General features: G+C 36.1%; 1 protein-coding gene across 1 annotated transcript in view; it reads left to right on the top strand.

The window, feature by feature from the left end:
* si:dkey-215k6.1 (transmembrane protein 132C) overlaps positions 1-21,363 on the top strand; it is an 83,648-nt gene that overhangs the window by 36,430 nt on the left and 25,855 nt on the right. Inside the window, exon 2 of the mRNA XM_056457478.1 lies at positions 3,345-3,488. Within this exon, the coding sequence (XP_056313453.1) occupies positions 3,345-3,488 (144 nt within the window). The remainder of the gene's footprint in view (positions 1-3,344; positions 3,489-21,363) is intronic.

The following is a 21,363-nucleotide window of genomic DNA, read 5'->3' as shown; positions in this document are numbered from 1 at the left end:
ACTAAGTAGCACATACAATACAATACAACAGCAAAATGGTTACTCTTATTAATTAACAATAGCAATTGTTTACAATCCTTATGAGCCCTTAGTCTGATTATTAGTATATAATAAAAATCAATAAAAAATTATAATAAATTAAGCAAAATTACCTTAGGATGGTTAATGTTGTGTGTCTGATCTCTTCTGGTGGAAGTTTTGAACTTCTCTCTGTGGATAGTGTTGTAATGACTCATTATGGCTATGGATACTGCGATAACTGACCTCTCTTCTCTCCATAATTACCAGCCTTTTCATAAAGTTAAAATGTCAATTATGGGCACGACCGAGCCTCCGCCGAGCCTTCGCTCTCATTTTCTGCCCCTCACGCTTCTCCTTTCTCTCCAATAAAGCAGTGTTTTCTCCCGAGAGTAATGTCTTCTCGTACTAAATATTTATGCGGTAAATACTTGAGGAGATGAATTTCGAGAGAGCCAAACCCACATGAAGACCCGTTAACCCTCTCTGAATGTGATGAAAACGATTGCATAATTGAGAATATGATAATTAATCTCTGTCAAAGCTGAGCAGTCGTGAGATATGAAACATCACGGTGCTGCCCGCCGTCATCTTTACATTACAGAGGCTTGCCTTCACTGCGCCTCTATTTACCGCAGATACTTTTGCAAATCAATTTATCTGTGTTTGTGGAGGATTTGAGCTGTTCAGTTATTCCATTCAACATTTTATTAATGGAAAAGGAAAAGGATGGAAAGTTCCCCAAAAAAACTTATTTTGGAAACTTTCGAATTTTAAAACTGCATTTATTTGGAAAATAATTTATTTTTTATTTTTTTATTGTGTGGAAAAAAGTGATTTTGTGAGATATTATTCAGTTCAATTCATCATTATTTCTATAGCACTACAGAGGCCTCGGGATGAGTATCCCTTGGTGGAAACACAGAATAAAGAAAATAATTAGCGTAGCTGCCGTTCAGAGTGTATTTAAACACAAGATGCAAAATGAAGTGCTATAAATGAAAATAATAGTTATATGAACAGACATAGAAACAAACATGTAAAACATATCTAACAAAATGTTGTGTGCATTAAGACAGGAATGTGTCCTACAGGTTGTTTGTCAAGCCCACTTACCTGCATGGAGCACACTCATCCATCATACTGTTACGCTTTACTAAAAAGATATGTCTTTAATCTAGTTTTGAGCTGACAGAGTGTGTCTGAGCCTTGGACATTATCAGGAAGGCTTTTCTCGAGTTTAGGAACCATAAATGAGAAGGCTCGACCTCCTTTAGTAGACTTTGCTATTCTGGGTAATACCAGAAACTTGGAGTTTTGAGTTGGTTAGATAAACAGGAGCTAGATTATTTAAAGCTGTATAGGTAAGAAGCAATTTTTTTTTATAATCAATACAGAACTTAACAAGCAGCCAGTGTAAGGAGGATAAAATTGGGGTGATTTGGTCATATTTTATTACAAAAGCTGTTTTCTATTTAATACATTTTCAGATGTAGATAATGTCTACATTAACATTTACATTTTAGCATAATTATTCTAGTCTTTTGTGTGAGATGATCTCTCAAACATATGCTGATTTGATGCTTAATAAACATTTCCTATTATTATCAGTATAGAGAAAAAAGAAATGCTGGTTAATATTTATGATTATTTGATAAATAGACAGGTCCAAAGATCAACATTTACTGTAAAAATCTATTTAAGTGATAGTAAAAGTCTTTATATCAATAAATGAATATTACTATAAAAAAAGTAATATGTAACAATGATTTAAATCATAAGCATTTTAATATATTTTTTCTTTTTCAGTATATCTACGATTAAAATTTTTTTTTTACATTTTCTGCATTATAATAAATAATGTTTCTTAAGCAGAAAATCAACATAAAGGATCACTTGACACTGAAGACTAAATAAAAAAGCTAAATAAAAACTCAAAAACATGTACACTACCTGACAAAAGTCTTTTAATCGATCCTAGTTGTAAGTTCTAGTTGATCATTTGGAAAAGTGGCAGAAGGTAGATTTTTCTGATGAATCATCTGTTGAACGGCATCCCAATCATCACAAATACTACAGAAGACCTATTGGAACCCGCAAGGAACCAAGATTCTCACAGATATCAGTCAAGTTTGGTGAAGGAAAAATCATGGTTTGGGGTTACATTCAGTATGGGTGTGTGCTAGAGATCTGCACTGCAGAGTGGATGGTAACATCAACAGCCTGAGGTATCAAGACATTTGTGCTGCCCAGTACATTACAAACCACAGAAGAGGGCAAATTCTTCAGCAGGATAGCACTCCTTCTCATACTTCAGCCGCAAATTGAAGTTCCTGAAAGCAAAGAAGTTAGAGGTGCTCCAGAATTGGCCAGCCCACTCACCAGACATGAATATTATTGAGCATGTTGGTGTAAGATGGAGGAGGCATTGCAGATGAATCCAAAGAATCTTGATGAACTTGATGAAAGTCAGACCTTACTGTCCTATTTAAATAATTACAAATTAAGGCATGATCATATTTTCATTCAGGTAAAATAAGCATAATTTAGAGGCCTTTACCTTTCATATAAGCCACGTCTGATACCGAATGATCAACTAGAAGTCAAGTTATTATTGGTTGTTCCTAAAACTTGGATAGGCGACAAGACTTTCGTCAGGTAGTGTGTGTGTACAGGAATAAATTTAGTGATATGGGGGCCCTAAACAATTGCATCCATAGTCCAAAAGTCCTATTATGCACTCTTTGTATATATTTATTTATCTATTTGTTTGTTTGTTTATTTTGTTTTTCTTATATCACTCAATCATTGAAAAAAGAAAAACTAAAAATTATAAATAAAATGTTTAGTTAAAACTAGGTACTTATTGGGTGCCTCCGGGTTTCCTGGGGCCCTAAGCGGTTGCTTACCTCACTTATTGGTTAAATCCACCCCTGTCTGTATATGTGTATGTGTGTGTGTACTTCAATATAAGAGTTATATCTTAAAATGATTCCGTTTCACAATGTAAAAATGTGTAGTGTATATTAAATGTACTTTTTCATTTTAGCAAACCTTTGTCTGACCTTCTAACACTCCCTTTATTATATTCAGTTAGCTTTGTTTTTACTCTGATTTTATTCTTTAATCTGCATTGGATTAATTGTGACTTGATTACCTCTATTGTCCTTATAGTTTGTAATAAAGCATCTGCCAAATGCTTAAATTTAAAACTATCTGAAATACTATACTATTTACAGTACTATATCACTATATTAAATATTACACCTCATACGAGCGATTGAAATGTCTATATAATTACAGCAGGACTTATCTATCTCCAACAGGACACAGAGATTCTGAACACTGCTATTCTGACCGGACGGCGTGTTTCCATGCCGGTGAAGGTTGTGACGGTGGAGCAGGATGGGACAGTCAGAGAGGTGGACGACCCCATCACCTGCATCTCCACCGATGAGGACGTCCTGAAGGTGAGCTGGTCCGCTTTACTCCATCACAGCTTTACGCAGGACACTGGAGATAGATTTCATCTTTGCAGGGAAGCCCAGAGTGCAGGCAAAAAGAGAGATGAACAGACAAGAAAAACAGCGGGTGCCTGCGAAAAAGCTTTTTCCGCCCGCAAAGCTTTTCTTTTTAGTGGGTTTGAGACATTGGAGAAGTATTCATGCACACATCCATCGTAAAAAAAAAAAGAGAGACGTTTTCAGAATGGTCTGGAAGACAAACGCAAGATGTGTCGCATGAAATGACAGAGCTGATGCAAATTAAGGCATGAAAGGTAGCAGAGCCAGAGAAAGAAAGATGGCACTATGAGGATGAAAAATTCTGATGTAACAGGAGGAAACACCTTAAAATATAAACAAGCCAACCACGTTATACCTGTCGCATTATTTATTCAATTCGTGTGGCCATTATGCATGCATGTGTTTACTAGCCATTTTGCTGGATGCGTGAGTTTATGAGGTTACATTACTAATAATTTATAACGTTACTAAATATTTTTGTTTCAAATAAATGGTGTAAAGACTCCTGAAGAAATTGCATCACCATTTTAACTAAATAGTGCAGCTGTTTTAAACATTATTATGAGCACACACACACACAAAAAATGTTTCTTAACCCTTTAACTGCCCCACCAAGAACAAAAAAGTGGATTGCATATCTTAACTCCTAATGTCGCTAGTTAACAAACTCAATGCATTTTTTCAACACATCCCATACACTCTATGCTCACATTAACCAATTACCCATGGACCGATACATTTTTAACTGAATGATGGTGTCAGTTAAACGGTTAAAAATATAATCTTTTATTCTGTGTTTTTTAAGTTTTGCTGCATAAATGTGCAACACATATTTGTTAACTCGCCAGGTGGTAACAATTGCAACTACAGACCTATTTGCCAGAGCAGCAAAATAAAGAACCGAAAAAGTATCTGGTCCAAAAGTTGTTGTCAAGTTAACCTAATTAACCTAGTTAAGCCTTTAAATGTCGCTTTAAGCTGTATAGACGTGTCTTGTAAAATATCTAGTCAAATACTATTTACTGTCATCATGACAAAGATAAAATAAATCAGTTATTAGAAATGAGTTATTAAAACTATTATGTTTAGAAATGTGTTGAAAAAAATATTCTCTCCATTAAACAGAAATTGGGGAAAAAATAAACAGGGACTAATAGGACTTCAACTGTATATATTAAAAATGAAAGCAACAATTCTGTAGATATTAAAAACCTCTTTTGCACATTTGCTTTAATTTTAAAATATATAAAGGTAGACAGCAGTTACTTTAAATTGAATTATGTTTTACAAAATTATAGGCATACTTAACAACCTTTCCAATTGTAATGTACAGTCTAAGTCACGATTATTAGCCCTCCAGTCATTTTCTTTTTCAAATATTTCTCAAATGCTGTTTAAAAGATCAAGGATTTTTTTCACAGTATTTACTATATATATTTTTTCTTCTGGAGAAAGTCTTATTTGTTTTATTTTGGCTAGAATGAGTTTTTAATTTAAAAAAAAAAATTTAAGGTCAATATTATCGGCTCTCTTAAGCAATATTTTTTTTTTCGATTTTCTACAGAACAAACCCAGCAGACACACAATGTCATAAAGCATTAATATTAGGTTACGTTTAGGTCGCCAGCATCTAAGGACGTTATTTTGACGTCCAATAATGACGCAAATTGGTTGATTTTAGGTTGTTTTGGAGAGTGACCAAAATCCAACATCGAGCCAACATCTTAAACCAAGGTCATACTGACATTTATTCATCAGGTATGGGAACCAAATCCAAGGTCAGACAGACGTCATAGTGGTAACGGCCACACAACATCAAGCTTTAACATCATTAAATGTTGATATTTTGTTGTTTTTAGGTTACGTTGGAAAGTAACCAAAATGCAACGTCTGTTTGACGTTGGACATTGTCGTCGACATGTAGTTTTTCAACCAAATATATAGTAAAATATTATGTACCGTCATCATGGCAAAGATAAAAATCAGGTATTAGTAACAAGTCATTAACACTATTGTGTTTAAAAATGTGTTGAAGAAAAAATCTGAAGTTGGGCAAAATAATCAAGGGGTTGGGGGGGAGGGGTGGGGGGGGAGGGGGTGGGTTGGGAGGGTTGTAATAGTTCAGGGGGGCTAGTAATTCTGACTTTAATTATATATATATATATCTAAGGACGTATAGATATACGTATAGACATGTGTATATATATATGTATGTATATAGAAAACGTTACAAAAATAAAGCATTAGCATTTCAACAGTGTTTTAGCAATTTTAAGGCAGATAATTAATGTCCCTGTTGTAAACTGCATTTCTTTTCTTCTTTCTTCCTTTTTTTTGTTATTTTCAAGATAAGAATTCTCCATTCTCTTTTACCCTTGATGGTTTGCATGGAAGTAGCGTCAGAGTCTGTATTGTCATGCTCTTCTGAACTAATAACTGAACCTTCAACCGATGCTGAGGCAATTTCCATTTACAAGCAGCAATATGTAGTTTAAATACAATCAATACTCGGGAACAATGAAAAACTCATTCCAGAGCTTTAATGCAAAGTTTGAACAACAGAGCGTGTTATTAAGGAAATTACAGGACACTCATTTTCTCCGGGTGTAGCGATGGAGAAAAAGAGGAGCATCCGGAGAGAAGAGAATCTGCTTCATGACAGAAACATGTGGTGGGGAAATTGCGGCAGGTGTATCTGTCTACTTGCGGGTGTCATAGAGATGTGTGTTTGACCTGCGGGTGACGTGCGTGACAGGTGTAAACAGAAAACATGACAGCGCTGCAACCCACCATCAGATCCAGAAGTGCAGCGTCAGGATAAACTCCACTACGGGAACTGTTCACCGAGATAACAAACCCTAGCTTTGTTTGTACAGTGTGAAAGTAAAAAAACAAACAGGGGAACTGTGTTTCTGAAAAGCACAGGGGGATTTAACCTTATTAAAACAGTATAAACATTAAGTCCACCAGATTTTTGTTACTAAAATGATTGATTATATGACCACTATTTGAACACATTGCTGGACATGATGCAGAGAATGTGTGCTTACAGTATGTGTGTAAAAGAGAGGGAGTGAGAGAGAGAGGGCTACGCATATGACAACAGGATGCATATATACTGTACAGATGGGTAGAGCAGGGACGAAAGTACCACTTTTCATAAAAACCTCATTTTAAAAGATAATGCTTTTAGCAGAAATATATTTTTGCTGTGGTAACTACACTGACAGGCCACTTTATTAGGTACACCTGTCCAACTGCTCATTAATGCAAATTTCTAATCAGCCACTCACATGCCAGCAACTCAATGCATTTCAGCATGTAGACATGGTCAAGACGATCTGCTGCAGTTCAAACCGAGCATCAGAATAAGGAAGAAAGGTGATTTAAGTGACTTTGAACGTGGCATGGTTGTTGGTATTTCAGAAACTGCTGATCTACTGGGATTTTCAAGCACAACCCTCTCCAGGGTTTACAGAGAGAAAAAGAGGTCCTAAAGAGAGAAAATATTGAGTGAGCGGCAGTTCTGTGGGCGCAAATGCCTTGTTGATGCCAGAGGTCAGAGGACAATGGCCAAACTGGCCGAGTTGATAGAAAGGCAACATTAACTCAAATAACCACTCATTACAACCGAGGTATGCAAAAGAGCATCTCTGAATGCACAACATGTCCAACCTTGAGGCGGATGGGCAACAGCAGAAGAAGACCACACCGGGTGGCACTCCTGTCAGCTAAGAACAGGAAACTGAGACTACAATTTGCACAGGCTCACCAAAATTGGACAATAGAACCAACCAAAAAACGTTGCCTGGTCTGATGAGTTGAATGAGTCTGATGATGCTGTCATAAAGCGCGGATCATCTCAGACTGGTTTCTGGACAAACTTCACAAAGAGTGTTACTTTTGACACCATCAGCAGGGATGAAATTAACACACAGTGCCCCCACTGTCCAAAATATGCATGAAATCGGCGGCAATTTAAAAACACAAAATTTAGCAGCATTTGCAAAATCCTGGAATCCTGGCTCTTGCCAAAGCTATACCTGTCAATTTATGATTTATATGTGTTTAAGCAAACTTTTTTCTTAATTTTTTTTAAAAAAGTGTTTTTCTGCAATATACACTCACCGGCCACTTTATTAGGTACACCTTATTAGTACCAGTTTGCAGTTGCTGCAGATTTGTCAGCTACACATCCATGATGCGAATCTCTTGTTCCACCACATCTCAAAGATGCTCTATTGGATTGTGATCTGGTGACTGTGGAGGCCGTTTGGGTACAGTGAACTCATTGTCATGTTCAAGAAAGCAGTCTAAGATGATTCACGCTTTATGACATGGCGCGTTATCCTGCTGGAAGTAGCCATCAGAAGATGGGTACACTGTGGTCATAAAGGGATGGACATGGTCAGCAACAATACTCAGGTAGGCTGTGGTGTTGACACAGTGTTCAATTGGTAGTAATGGGCCCAAATTGTGCCAAGACAATATCCCCCACACCATTACACCACCACCACCAGCCTGAACCATTGATACAAGGCAGGATGGATCCATGCTTTCATGTATCAGTTGGACCAGTCTGGCCATTCTCCTCTGACCTCTGGCATCATCAAGGCATTTGCGCCCACAAAACTACAGCTAACTGAATATTTTCTCTTTTTCAGACCATTCTCTGTAAATCCTAGACATGGTTGTTAGTGAAAATCCCAGTAGATCAGCAGTTTCTGAAATACTCAGACCAGCCTGTTTGGCACCAACAACCAAGTCACTTAAATCACCTTTCTTACCCATTCTGATGCTCAGTTTGAACTGCAGCAGATCGTCTTGACCATGTCTACATGCATAAATGCATTGAGTTGCTGCCATGTGATTGGCCGATTCGAAATTTGCGGTAACGAGCAGTTAGACAGGTGTACCTAATAAAGTGGCCGGTGAGTGTACTGCACTCATTACATTTTTTTTTTAAATTTTAAATACAATTTAAATTTGACATTTATGAAAAAAAAATTACACAGACACATTTAAAAGAAACTGTCAGACCTTTTGTTTGTTAAACGATTAAGAAATATAATTTTATTAAATGATATTTTATAATATTGCTGTTTTATGGCATCACTGATAAACTTTGTAAGAAACTTTGGTAACACCTTACAATAAGGTTGTATTAGTTAATGCATTTACTAACATGAACAAACAATGAACAATACATTTATTATAGGATTTATTTATGTTTATTAATGTTAGTTATTGAAAAGTTAGTTATTGAAGTTGTTCATTGTTAGTTCACGTTAACTTACAGTTTATTAACTAATGCTTACAAGTATGAATTAGAATTTTAATAACGCATTAGTAAATGTTGATCCATGATCAATACATGCTGTACATGTTTTTCTTTTTGTTAGTTTGTGTTAGTGAACACATTAACTAATGAAACCTTATTGTAAAGTGTGACCAAGACTTTAGTCATACATTAAAATGAATCATAATTATTCCTAGGTTTTGACCAGTATTCTTACACAAATTACAGCATCAAACACTCGCAAACATGCCATCACAATGTTCTCCCTCTCTCTCTCTCTCTCTCTCTCTCTAAATAGCGACATACTAATGAATTCAGGCTTGAGCTAAAAGGCTAATGTGGTCTTTTCTAAAAGATGTCACCTTGTCACATCGCCACCCGCAGGTTCAGGTGTGAATGCGATGGTATCTTCAGTGCTTAATCAGTTCTGCGGCCGCGTGGGTTGAAGGGCTCTCGTAATGATGGCTGATCAAATAAATAAAGGAGTCGGCTAAAGAGATCCCATAGGCTTTAGCGCTCAAATCCCACTGTTTAACCAGCGTCTGCGAGAGCAAGGCCACAGCCTTAATTGGTTCCTGTGAAGACTCCCTCAGTAATGTCTGCCGTAATTGAATTTGACAAAGAACAAGAAGGACAGAGGCATGGAGAAAGGGGTGAGTGTGTGTGTGTGTGTGTGTGTGTGTGTGTGTGTGTACACGCTCCGACACATGGGGACACGCTAAACAATGAGGATTATAAATCAATCTTTCACATCCTCAGCCCTTTTTTCTTTGTGTTTCAGGTTTTTTAATTGATCTCTCTTTTGTAATGGGTTGATTTGTTGTGTAAAATGATGAGTGGGTTTTACTGGAGACGTTGCAGGTGTCCTCTGTGTAAGAGAGAATGTGGTGTGGAGAGGTGTATGGAGCTAATCCGGTTAATAACTCATTCACTTTGCGGTGACAGGCGGGCTGATATCCGGCGAGCCCATAATCGTGTAAAACTCTGATCAGGTTAGGAGCATCAGGCCGCTTCTATTCTCAGGTTCAGCCAAGCAGCAGCAGCACAGAAACCAAATATGTTTGTTGTGAAAGAGGGAAAAGAGCTGCAGTTTTTGCATGTGTGTGTTAAATTATTTCTCATTAGAAATAGTTACTTAGTTATCTTTCATTAAGAATACAGTCTTAGGTTTATTATTTTCATATACCATTCTTGACTTAGAACAATTTTTTGAAGTGTGTGTGTATATATATATATATATATATATATATATATATATATATATATATATATATATATATATATATATATATATATATATATATATATATACAGTTAAAGTCAGAATTATTAGCCCCCCTGAATTATTAGCCCCCCTGTTTATTTTCCCCCAATTTCTGTGTAATGGAGAGAAGATTTTTTTCAACACATTTCTAAACATAATAGTTTTAATAACTCATTTCTAATAACAGATTGATTTTATCGTTGCCATAATGACGGTAAATAATATTTTACTAGATATTTTTCAAGACACTTCTATACAGCTTAAAGTGACATAAAAAAAATATATATATATATATATTTTTTTTTATTAACATTATATATTTTGGTTTAAAACCCAAACAATACACACATAAAAATAAAAACAAAACAAAAAACTTTGAAAAGTTAGTTACTGTATGTGTAATAACAATGAAATGGCACAAGGAGAAAGTACTGAACTACTGAAACATATTTATTGCTTCATAAAAAGGGCTTTTCTGGTGTTCTGGTGCTCAGGTGCGAGTTTTGACTTCAACAAAATGTAAAAAATCTTGATGGTTCTGTGGGTCTTGTCTATCAAGTCTGATCTTTATTTTGAATTTTAAATTGGATTCTAGTCAGATTATTCTACAGCTTGATTTTCTTTTTACTGGAACCATTGAGAGTTTCCTTGGCTGTGTTTTTGATAATTGTCTTTCCACTGGTTTCATAATCCTGCTAATGTTAATTTACAATGATGAAGGGCTTTCACTGCCTTTCTACATCTCTCTTTCTTCATGTGTTCAATACTTTTTCTGTGTCATTTTATTTTTTTAAGCATAACTTCATTTGTAAACTAATTAGATTTGTTTTCTTTGATGCTTTGAATTTCTTTGGTTGTTACGTGTCGCCACAGCGGAATGAACCGTCAACTTATCTAGCATATGTTTTATGCAGCGGATGCCCTTCCAGCTGCAACTCATCACTGAAAAACATCCACACACACTCATTCACACACATACACTACGGACAATTTAGCTTACCCAATTCACCTATACCACGTCTTTGGACTTGTGGGGGAAACCGGAGCACCCGGAGGAAACCCACACAAACACAGGGAGAACATGCAAACTCCACACAGAAATGCCAACTAACCCAGCCGAGCATCAAACCAGCGACCTTCTTGCTGTGAGCGATCATGCTACCTACCGCGTCGCCGGAGAAAGTCACTTTTAAATTAGATGGAATAAGCAGTTTTAAATTTTTCAATATTATCAAGGTCAACATTATTAGCCCCTTTAATTAAAAAAAAATTCTGTTTTGGGTGAACTATCCCTTTAAATACTAAACCCGACTGGTTTTGACATGGTTTGAAAAGAGTGGGAGGTTATAGCACATAATCAGAAAAAATTGCAGTATAATGTGGACATACACTGCTTATGACCCCCATAAACATCACAGCCGCTAATCAATCACAGCGACGCCCTTTTAAAACTATATGGATGTAGCTTCTTCCTAAGCTCAGGATGTACAGTGGATACGGCTAAGCTCCCATAATGCTGCCGTCTCTGCCCAGTGGACCCGTAACTCACAGCTAATGGACCCTGCGAGACCCTCCCAGGGGCTTTTTCCAGCTCTGGTAATAGCCTTTGACCTAACCTTCCTCTTTCTCCTTAAGCTCATGTGAGAGAATGAGGAAGAATCAGTTAACCTTCCTCCCCAAACCCTCATCTTCCCAACGGGAGCTATTAAAAGGTATTTTTTTAAAGGGAACCTATCATGAAATCTGAATTTTTTTCTTGTTTAAATGCTGTCATTGGGCTCTGGGTGAATCTTCTGACACAGAAAATGTGAAAAAGGGCAACCAAGTAACTTTGTTTTGACAAGTCTTTCTCTACAACATGTAAAAAAAAGTGCTTTTCAGATTTCATTATTAATTTAAAGGGATGGGTGACCCAAAAATTAAAATGTGCTCACTTAATTGGTTGCAAATCTTTATGAGTTTCATATTCTGTTAAACACTAAAGAAGATATTTTAAAGAACACTTAAAACCTGAAACCACCGACTTTCATAAAAACAAAATGGCTACAGGTTTTTAGCTTTCTCCGAAATACCTTCTTTAGTGTTCAACAGAAGAAAGAAAGTCAAACAGGTTTGGAACAGGTAAAGTGTGAGTAAATTCTGACAGAATTTTCAGTTTTGGGTGAATTATGTTTTTATTAGTTATTTACAAAAATAAGGTTCAGCATCATGGTTCTTTCTAGAAGTTATAACCAAATTACAGGGGCGTTAAGGAGTGATAGACCCCTTAATTAATGCTTGATCCCCTTTGAAGAATATGAAATAACATTGTTGGGGGGGTCAGTCCTCTAAATAGTAAGAAATAGTTTGCTCTGATTTGCATCTTAAATACTAATATTAAATAATAAATAATATAAATATACATTTGGCCACCCCATAATGGATTATACCATTGTGAATCCTATTAATCTAAGCCGATAGACAGGTTAAAGGCTGATTTATACTTCTACGTCAAGCGCACACGCATGGTCCTGTGCAGCCTTTGCCCGTTTGACGCCGACGCTGACGTGCACCTCTCAAAAAGTGTAACTACATGCCGCAACGACGCATGGCACAAGCTCTGTGATTGGTTACCTTGGTAGCGGTGCTGAGTGTGGGTGGTGCTGAGAGCTGCGTGCCCGATAAAGCTATTGTTTACAAGTGCTGTCACGTGAAGAAGCATTGTTTTGTGTTTACCTTATGATTAAAGTTACTGCACGTCTGCTGGTTCCCACCTCTGAATGAGCGAGTTTTAGCTAATTGTGCATTAAGGTAGAGTTCAGAAAAAACAAAACACCCATGAAGAAACTCGACACAGAGGAACATAAAAACCTACTGCCAGCTAGTGTTGCGAAAGTGTTATTGCAGAGCAACACAAACAGCATACATAAGTATAAATGCACGGCTACGCTCAAGGAAGGCACCATGGGTCACGGCGATCCCTTGACGCAGAAGTATAAATCCACCTGAAGTGTTCACAAAACAATTTTCTTGTAAAATAAGTGTTTGTTTCTACAAATAGCCTTGAAGTGAAGACAAATTAAATGCATAGTTTGTATAGTTTGATCTACAGGAACCTCTGAAAGGGCTAATTATAGGATATTGTAGGTCAGAATGCACAAACTAAACCACAAAACACCAAAAAATTAAATATGTTGCATTAATAAAATAGATTTATAATAGTCATTTCAGTTGATTAATTGAAGCATGTATTATACAAAATAATATTACCAAAAAAAGTTGACCCCGCTTATCATCAATGTATAATTCGCACCCTGGTTATAACCTCTTTCTCTACATTATTGTCCAAAGAATTGACAATTTTTAAGCTTCTACTGGTAATTTCTGATGGGTTTTTTTTCTGTGTGAGATAGCATTTCAGAATAGTATTTAAAGGCTCCGCCCTCATCTGAAAAGCAATAGCTCATTTGCATTTCAAGAGACACATATGAAAACGGAGTGATTTTTCCTCACATGGCAAAAGGGTCAAATTTGACAAGCTTTAATAAATGATCTGTATGGTCTTTTGAGCTGAAACTTCACAGACACATTTTGGGGACTAGGGCAGATATATTTTACATCTTATGCAAGGGAACATAATATGTCCTCTTTAAAGAATTATCAGAGTTGCCTATTACTTGTATGGCCAGTATAATTTTAGCACACTACAGGGAACCAGTGTCCCCCACAATACTCCCCCACAGTATACACCATTTGGGTTCCACTCTGTTCATGTATATTATCTCACAAACACAACGCTAGCATATTCTGTGAGTTATCTGACATGCTGCATGCTGACAGGCATATGGAAACTTTCTGTTATGTTAAAAGGTCTTTTCTCCTGAATTATTCAACAATATGCTACTGTTTCTTCACCATAAACTCTTTAGAACAAAGCTTTGTGTGTGCAGATAAACAGTTTTGAGACAGACGCAATGGAAGAAGGGACTGGCATTGCTGCTGGTGCTGTGCTGTGCTGTGATGCTTGTATTTTCTAATCAGATACAGTATACAGGATTCACTTCACATGATATGATTGCATACTGTGCAGGTAACCCAATACATACGCTCACACAGATGGAAGTAGCGCTTTAAGGTGTTTATGAGAAACAATGGCAGATTGTAGCTGAAATGCTGGGTAATCAGGGAAGTTGTGTTTACTAAGTTTCTCAAGATTTAAGATTTCAAGAGTTCACACTTAGCTGATGATAAATTATAGAGCGTATTTTGCATGCTGTCCCGGGAGAGAGCCTTGAGCTCATAAGATCCCCGAGCTCTGGGCTCCCTCCCTTTTGCAGGGTGAGTAGGGAGTTTGAGCTCAGGTAGATCTCGAGAACTCCCCTGCTTATTTATAGCTAATGACAAATTAGGGATTGCTACAGATAGATATACTGCTGATTAAGAGCTCTTGGTGCCAATTTGGTTTGGTCAAGTCACCTATGTTGCATGTTTTTGCATTGTGTGAGGAAACCGGGAAACCCATGCAAGCATGGGGAGAACATGTAAACTCTGCACAGAAACGCAGACTGGCCTGTTAGAGACTTGAACCAGTCACATTCTTGCTGTGAGGCAACAGTGCTAATCACTGGGCTGCCGTGCCACTCTATCAAGGAAAAAAAAGGAGTAGGTGTAGAAGGGGTGGGGGGGGTTCTTCAAGATGAAGATGACTGAGGTAAGAAACTCGTTATTTAAAGTGAGTTAGGAAAAATCTGATTGGTGAACCATCTGGCTATTTATGTGTGTTTGGATTTGTCTAACTGGTATATCATGTTATTGCAAATACAGGACCAGCCATGGTCAATCGTAAGCATGTGATCCTCTCGAAATTACTTTATAAATAATCTTCACTTGGTTACGGGTTACGTGTTTGAGTAAAATACGATTGCAAACGACAATGTGATACAAAATGAAAATATTTAATTTGAAATGTTTTTTGTTTCATTTAGAGCATTACTTCAGTTGTTCAAAATAACCAAAAATGTTTCTTGTTTTTAGACATGTTTATATTAATTTATACACAGCACAGTACCTATTTTTTATTATCTATTATTGTTATTATTTTACTTCTGAAGAGCAAAGATAGCAATATTTGGTGGAACAACCCTGCTTTTTAAAAACATTTGTTGTTTTGTCCAACAACAAATGTTGTTTGTCATTTTATGGAGGAAAAAATACTACTACTAATACTACCACTACTACTACTACTACTACAACTACTACTACTGCTACTACTACCACTACTACTACTTCTACCACTACTACTACTACTACTACTACTACTACTACTACTACTAATAGACTACTCTTGAAGAAGAGCAACCTGGATAACACCATATTGAGCAATTACAGGCCCATCTCGAATCTCCCTTTCATGGCAAAATCATTGAAAAAGTTGTTTTTAACCAGGTTAACAAGTTCTTAAACTTCAAGGGATGTTTGGACAATTATCAATCTGGTTTCAGAGCACATCACAGTACAGAGAGCGCCCTTATAAAGATAATCAATGATATCCGCCTAAATACAGATTCAGGCAAACTAACAGTGCTGGTACTGCTCGATCTCAGTGCCGCATTTGACACTGTCGATCACAGCATACTTCTGGATAGGCTGGAAAACTGGGTTGGGCTGTCTGGGACGGTCCTCAAATGGTTCAGATCTTACCTTGAAGGAAGAGGTTACTATGTCAGTATAGGTGACCATAGGTCAAGGTGGACACCCATGACATGTGGAGTCCCACAAGGCTCGATTCTGGCACCTCTCCTGTTCAACCTTTATATGCTCCCTCTGAGCCAAATAATGAGAAAAAACCAAATCTCCTATCACAGCTATGCTGATGACACTCAGATCTACCTAGCCTTAATGCCTAATGACTACAGCCCCATTGACACCCTCTGCCAATGCATTGATGAAATTAACAATTGGATTTGCCAAAACTTTCTTCAGTTAAACAAAGAGAAAACTGAAGTGATTGCGTTTGGGAACAGAGATGAGGTTCTCAAGGTGAATGCGTACCTTGGCTCTAAGGGTCAAACAACAAAAAATAAGGTCAAAAATCTCGGTGTGACTCTGGAGTCAGATCTGAGTTTTAATAGTCATATCAAAACAGTTAGTAAATCAGCATACTATCATCTCAAAAACATTGCAAGAATTAGATGCTTTGTTTCCTGTGAAGACTTAGAGAAACTTGTTCATGCTTTTATCAGCAGCAGGGTGGATTACTGTAATGGCCTCCTCACTGGCCTTCCCAAAAAGACAGTCAGACAGTTGCAGCTCATCCAGAACGCTGCGGCCAGAATTCTGACCAGAACCAGGAAATCAGAGCACATCACACCCGTCCTCAGGTCTTTACACTGGCTCCCAGTTACATTCAGAATAGATTTTAAAGTATTATTACTGGTCTATAAATCACTAAATGGCCTAGGACCTCAATACATTACAGATATGCTCACTGAATACAAACCTAACAGATCACTCAGATCTTTAGGATCAAATAGATTAGAAATCCCAAGAGTTCAGTCAAAGCAGGGTTAATCGGCTTTCAGCTATTACGCCCCTCGCTGCTGGAATCAGCTTCCAGAAATGATCAGATGTGCTCCAACACTAGGCACGTTCAAATCAAGACTGAAAACACATCTGTTTAGCTGTGCCTTTACTGAATGAGCACTGTGCTACGTCCGACAGATCGAACTTCTATGTTTTTCTCTTCTTTTTAATTCTTTTATAACACATTTTATCAGCTTTTATTTTATTTTATTTTATTTCTATTTTTACCATTTCTATTATTTGTTTTTTATTTCTCTTATACTTGTTTCTTTTATTCCTGTTTATGTAAAGCACTTTGAATTGCCACTGTGTATGAAATGTGCTATATAAATAAACTTGCCTTGCCTTACTAATAGAAATAATAATAATATTAATAATAAATGTAATAAACAGCAATATTTTTACTTAACATTTTGAAGAATTACCTTATAGTATTGCATTTTTATGTAAAATATTTCATTCAAATCAATAGCTAATAAATCTGTTAGATGTCTATAATAAATCTAATAATAAATTGAAATGATCTCTTAATGTCAAAAATACAAATCATACAATCACATGAAATTATTTAAAATCATAAAAACTAAATGTTTAACAAAACATCAATAAAAGCATGTTATTCTTTTATGTTCTTTTATGTTCTTTTATGTAGCTTGGTACTTGATACACCATCAGTCATTAAAAAAAAAAAAAAAAAAAAAAAAAAAAAAAAAATATATATATATATATATATATATATATATATATATATATATATATATATACTTACTAAAGGCTAAAATAAAAAGTAAGTGAAGTTTATTTATAAACTAATTTTGAGCACATCACGTGCTTATGATTGACCACAGCTGGTCCTGCATTAGCAATCACATGATATATCAGTCAGACGTATCCAAACACACATGAATAGCCGTGTTTCCTTACCTTAATTATCTTCGTCTTGAAGAATCCCTCATCCACCCCGACTTCTTCCCCCTTTTTCCTAGAAATACAGGGGAGTTCTTGAGACCTACCTGAGCTCAAAGGGAGCCCTGGGCTCGAGAATCTTAAGAGCTCAGGGCTCTTTCCCTGGACAGCATACCAAACATGCATTTACTTTTCAATAATCAGGTAAGTGTGAACTCTTGAAAAACTATAAAAATAAAACCTAAAATACTCCTACTCTTGCTGATACTGATTAATCTAACCATTTGTTAATCATTGGCCTACAATAGCCATTATTTAGTCCCCCCAGCATTGTATTTAATCACATATGCGAGTGATTTACCAGAACAGGTTTTGAGGACATTTTGCCCTCAGCGTTGGTGTTCAACTGCTCTATTTTCTAAGAACAGTATTTGTAGGAGTGCAGATTGTGTCTTTTGACTTGTCTCAAAGAAAGACTTTGTTTTTAGTTCATCTCCCATAGAGGATATGTTGATGAAAGTTTAGACCACTAATAATAATATCAGACATATTGGGGGCACCCATGACTTATATACCTATGCAAATATTATGTAAATATGCCGCATATCAATTTCAAAAGTTTGAAAAAGGCCTGGCTTTCTTGTTCTAGGACAAACAGTTGTAGAAATCAACCTTCCTGGCCCAAGTGTTTCACAGAGTCACCAAAGATGAGTTTTTGTCATGATTTACTCTTAAAGTCATGCTGTTTAATGGGTTTTAGGGTGTCATATGCACAAGTATGAATCAGATTTGAGAGCTACATAGTGGATGGGACTATTTTTAGCAAAAAAATTGCCTTTTTTCTCACATACCTGGCACCGTTGTCCTGTGGCTGCCGTTGCATAATCCAAGTGGATGCTGCACACTGGTGTTGGAGTGGAGAGAACCCCCCTCATGATTGTGAAGTGCTTTGGGTGTATGGCCAAACACAATAAATGCACTATTTTAATACACATTACTTACTTACTTATAGACATTGCATACATGGCGTACGTGATGTATTTGAGTGTATCTCCAAAAATTATGTCTCACCTGCACCCTTACAATCATTTCATTACATGAGAGTGAGGTGGGATTTGTTTTGCAGGCTGTACAGTAAGCAGACGTGGATAAAGTGCGAGTGATTTACATGTGAAGTCAATGCAAAGATGCAATTAGACATCCTGTTTTACAAATTGGGCGTTTTGTGCACTTCAGACTGCAAAAAAGTATGAGCAAACATCTAACAAACGGAGCAATGGGACAGACAGAAAATTAAGCAGCTTACAGTGATGGAGATTGGTTCAAGGATGACGGCCGGTGGACATGATCAAATTGAAGGACGTTATTTGTGCTGTACACGTGTGGCTGGTGTTATGATCTACGTAAAATCGATAAATTATGTCGTTTAACTCTTTCCCTGCCGTTGAGGAGAGAAAATGATTCCCTACCATTGACAAGTTTAATCCGTCTTTTAGATGTATTACAGTAGGGGAAAATCTAACGCATGTCCTTAGTGAGGTACATGATGTCAGAGGTTCCAAGGAGTGAAATCTGAGAGAAAGTAAGATTGTGGATAAAAATTACACAATCTTTCTTTGGATTAATGCCTACCGTTTTAGATCTGTGTTAGATCTTGACAAGAGAGAGTATGATTTGTGTCATTGTCATTGTGTCAGATTGCACACTTAACATATGTATATGTGTGTATATATATATATATATATATATATATATATATATATATATATATATATATATATATATATATATATATGTCCAAAATTGTCCGCAGATTTCTGGGAATTATTACCACAAAATCAGTCATTTTTAGTGCAAAAACAACTATATATGCACAGAGAACTTTTAACAAACATCAGAGAGTTGATATTTTTCTGTATGCGTGTGTATCTTTGTATCTGTGCAGACTAACTGATTTAAAAACGTCCATACCAATAAACCAAACCCACAGCCATGAACTAGATTAACGCTGAGAACAACTCAGTCTCTGAACTAGTTTGTAGTTTGGACTCACATAAACACTGATATAAAGTTGCAGCTACTCGCTCCTCCAAGCTTGCCTTACTTCCAAAGAATTTATGCCGTAATTGAATTTGAATTTAGAGCATTTCCACTGCAGAAGGCGATAAATTCAGATTCCAGGATCTAAATGTGACACTGCCTGCGGTTAGAGACTCCCATAGTGCCTTGTGGGGGAATTTGGCACTGTTAAACGTACATTATGAGTTTAAAACTTCATCTGTCAATCTTCCCCTTTAGGTGATTTCTCAAAATGCACATCTGCGGAGTACGATTTCAGATATTAGACCTCCTCTCTCTCTCTCCCTATGTTCCTCCTCAAAGTACTTCGCTTTAGCGTAATTTGATTTTTTTTGTGATGGATTATAGTGCTCATCGTTGCCTGTCGCCTTGCATTCATGACGTGGGACTTAAAAGCTCTGCAAATGATCAGAGTGTCACAGAGGAACATGGAGACGGAAAAAGATTAATAGGTAGAGTAAGAGAGAGCGAGGCGAAGCAGAGTTCAAAAGTGTGAAGCTAACCTTAAGATTCAGAGAGTTTCCCTGCATGATTATTCACCATCGACGAAATGTTTCTACTAGAACCTGCAATCAACAGTTATTAGTGAATCGTGAACTCTTCAGTTCATAGGGTTCATCAAATCTGCACTCAAATTCTTCCTCGAACAGGTCATTATTTATTCACACTGAAAAAATTAGATTTACTTGACTTTTTTACGTTAAGTGGTTGTAAACAATTTATATGAGCTGAATCTAAACAAACAAATTAAATGTAGTAATGTTCAGCTTTATTTGTTTGTTTAAATTTGGCCCAAATAAATTGTTTACAACCACTTAACGTAAAAAAGGCGAGTAAATCCAAGGAATCATCTTTGAATTTTTTTTTCAGTGCACCCTCCTGATATTTCAAACCTGCATGATTTTCTTTAATAATAAAAATGTTTCATGAAAAACAAACTGAACAATCTGAAACAATATTTCTAGCTATATATATATATATATATATATATATATATATATATATATATATATATATATATATATTCTTTTAATAAAAGAAATAATTGATTAAACTGTCATTTAATCACTCAAAAATTAAATATTTTTGCTTATTTATTTATTTTACTTTCTTATTTCTCATTTAAAATGAGTTGAAACAACACAATTCTTAAGTTTCTTTGGGACGACTTAATTGTTTTATGTTCAACCCTCTCAATTTTTAATTTGTAAGAACAATTAAGTACACTTAAGCGATTTGCGTTGGGACAACATGAATGAATTGTGTGGAAGGTGGTAACACAATTAATTTGATATTGTATGAAATACAAATGTAAAGTATATGAATATTTTAATAGTGCACACAACATAAAATTTACTTTATATGATTTACAAAAAGCAATCAATATACATAAATGCTTATTCACTAAAACAAACAGATTTAAATCTGTTTAATTATTTACTTAATTGTTCATAATTCATTTTAAAAATATTAGAAAATAAGAAAATTATAAGAAAATATTTATAAAAAAATAGAGTATTTCTAGTGCACCATTTTCTGAAATCATATGATCATCTTTGTAAGTAAACGAGTTTGTAAGTAGACGAGTCTTCGCTGAGGCCAGCTTCCAGCCTCCGCCACTGAGACTGCAGCTCTGCACAAGACGTTTGACCAGCGGAGAAATTAAAATGATCGTGCCCAACTGAGCCTGGTTTCTCTCAATGTTTTTTTTC

Source organism: Danio aesculapii, chromosome 5, assembly GCF_903798145.1.
Source record: "Danio aesculapii chromosome 5, fDanAes4.1, whole genome shotgun sequence".
NCBI classification, from domain to species: domain Eukaryota; kingdom Metazoa; phylum Chordata; class Actinopteri; order Cypriniformes; family Danionidae; genus Danio; species Danio aesculapii.
Note: the sequence above shows the minus strand (reverse complement) of the source record. Positions and strands in the feature narration are given on the sequence as shown.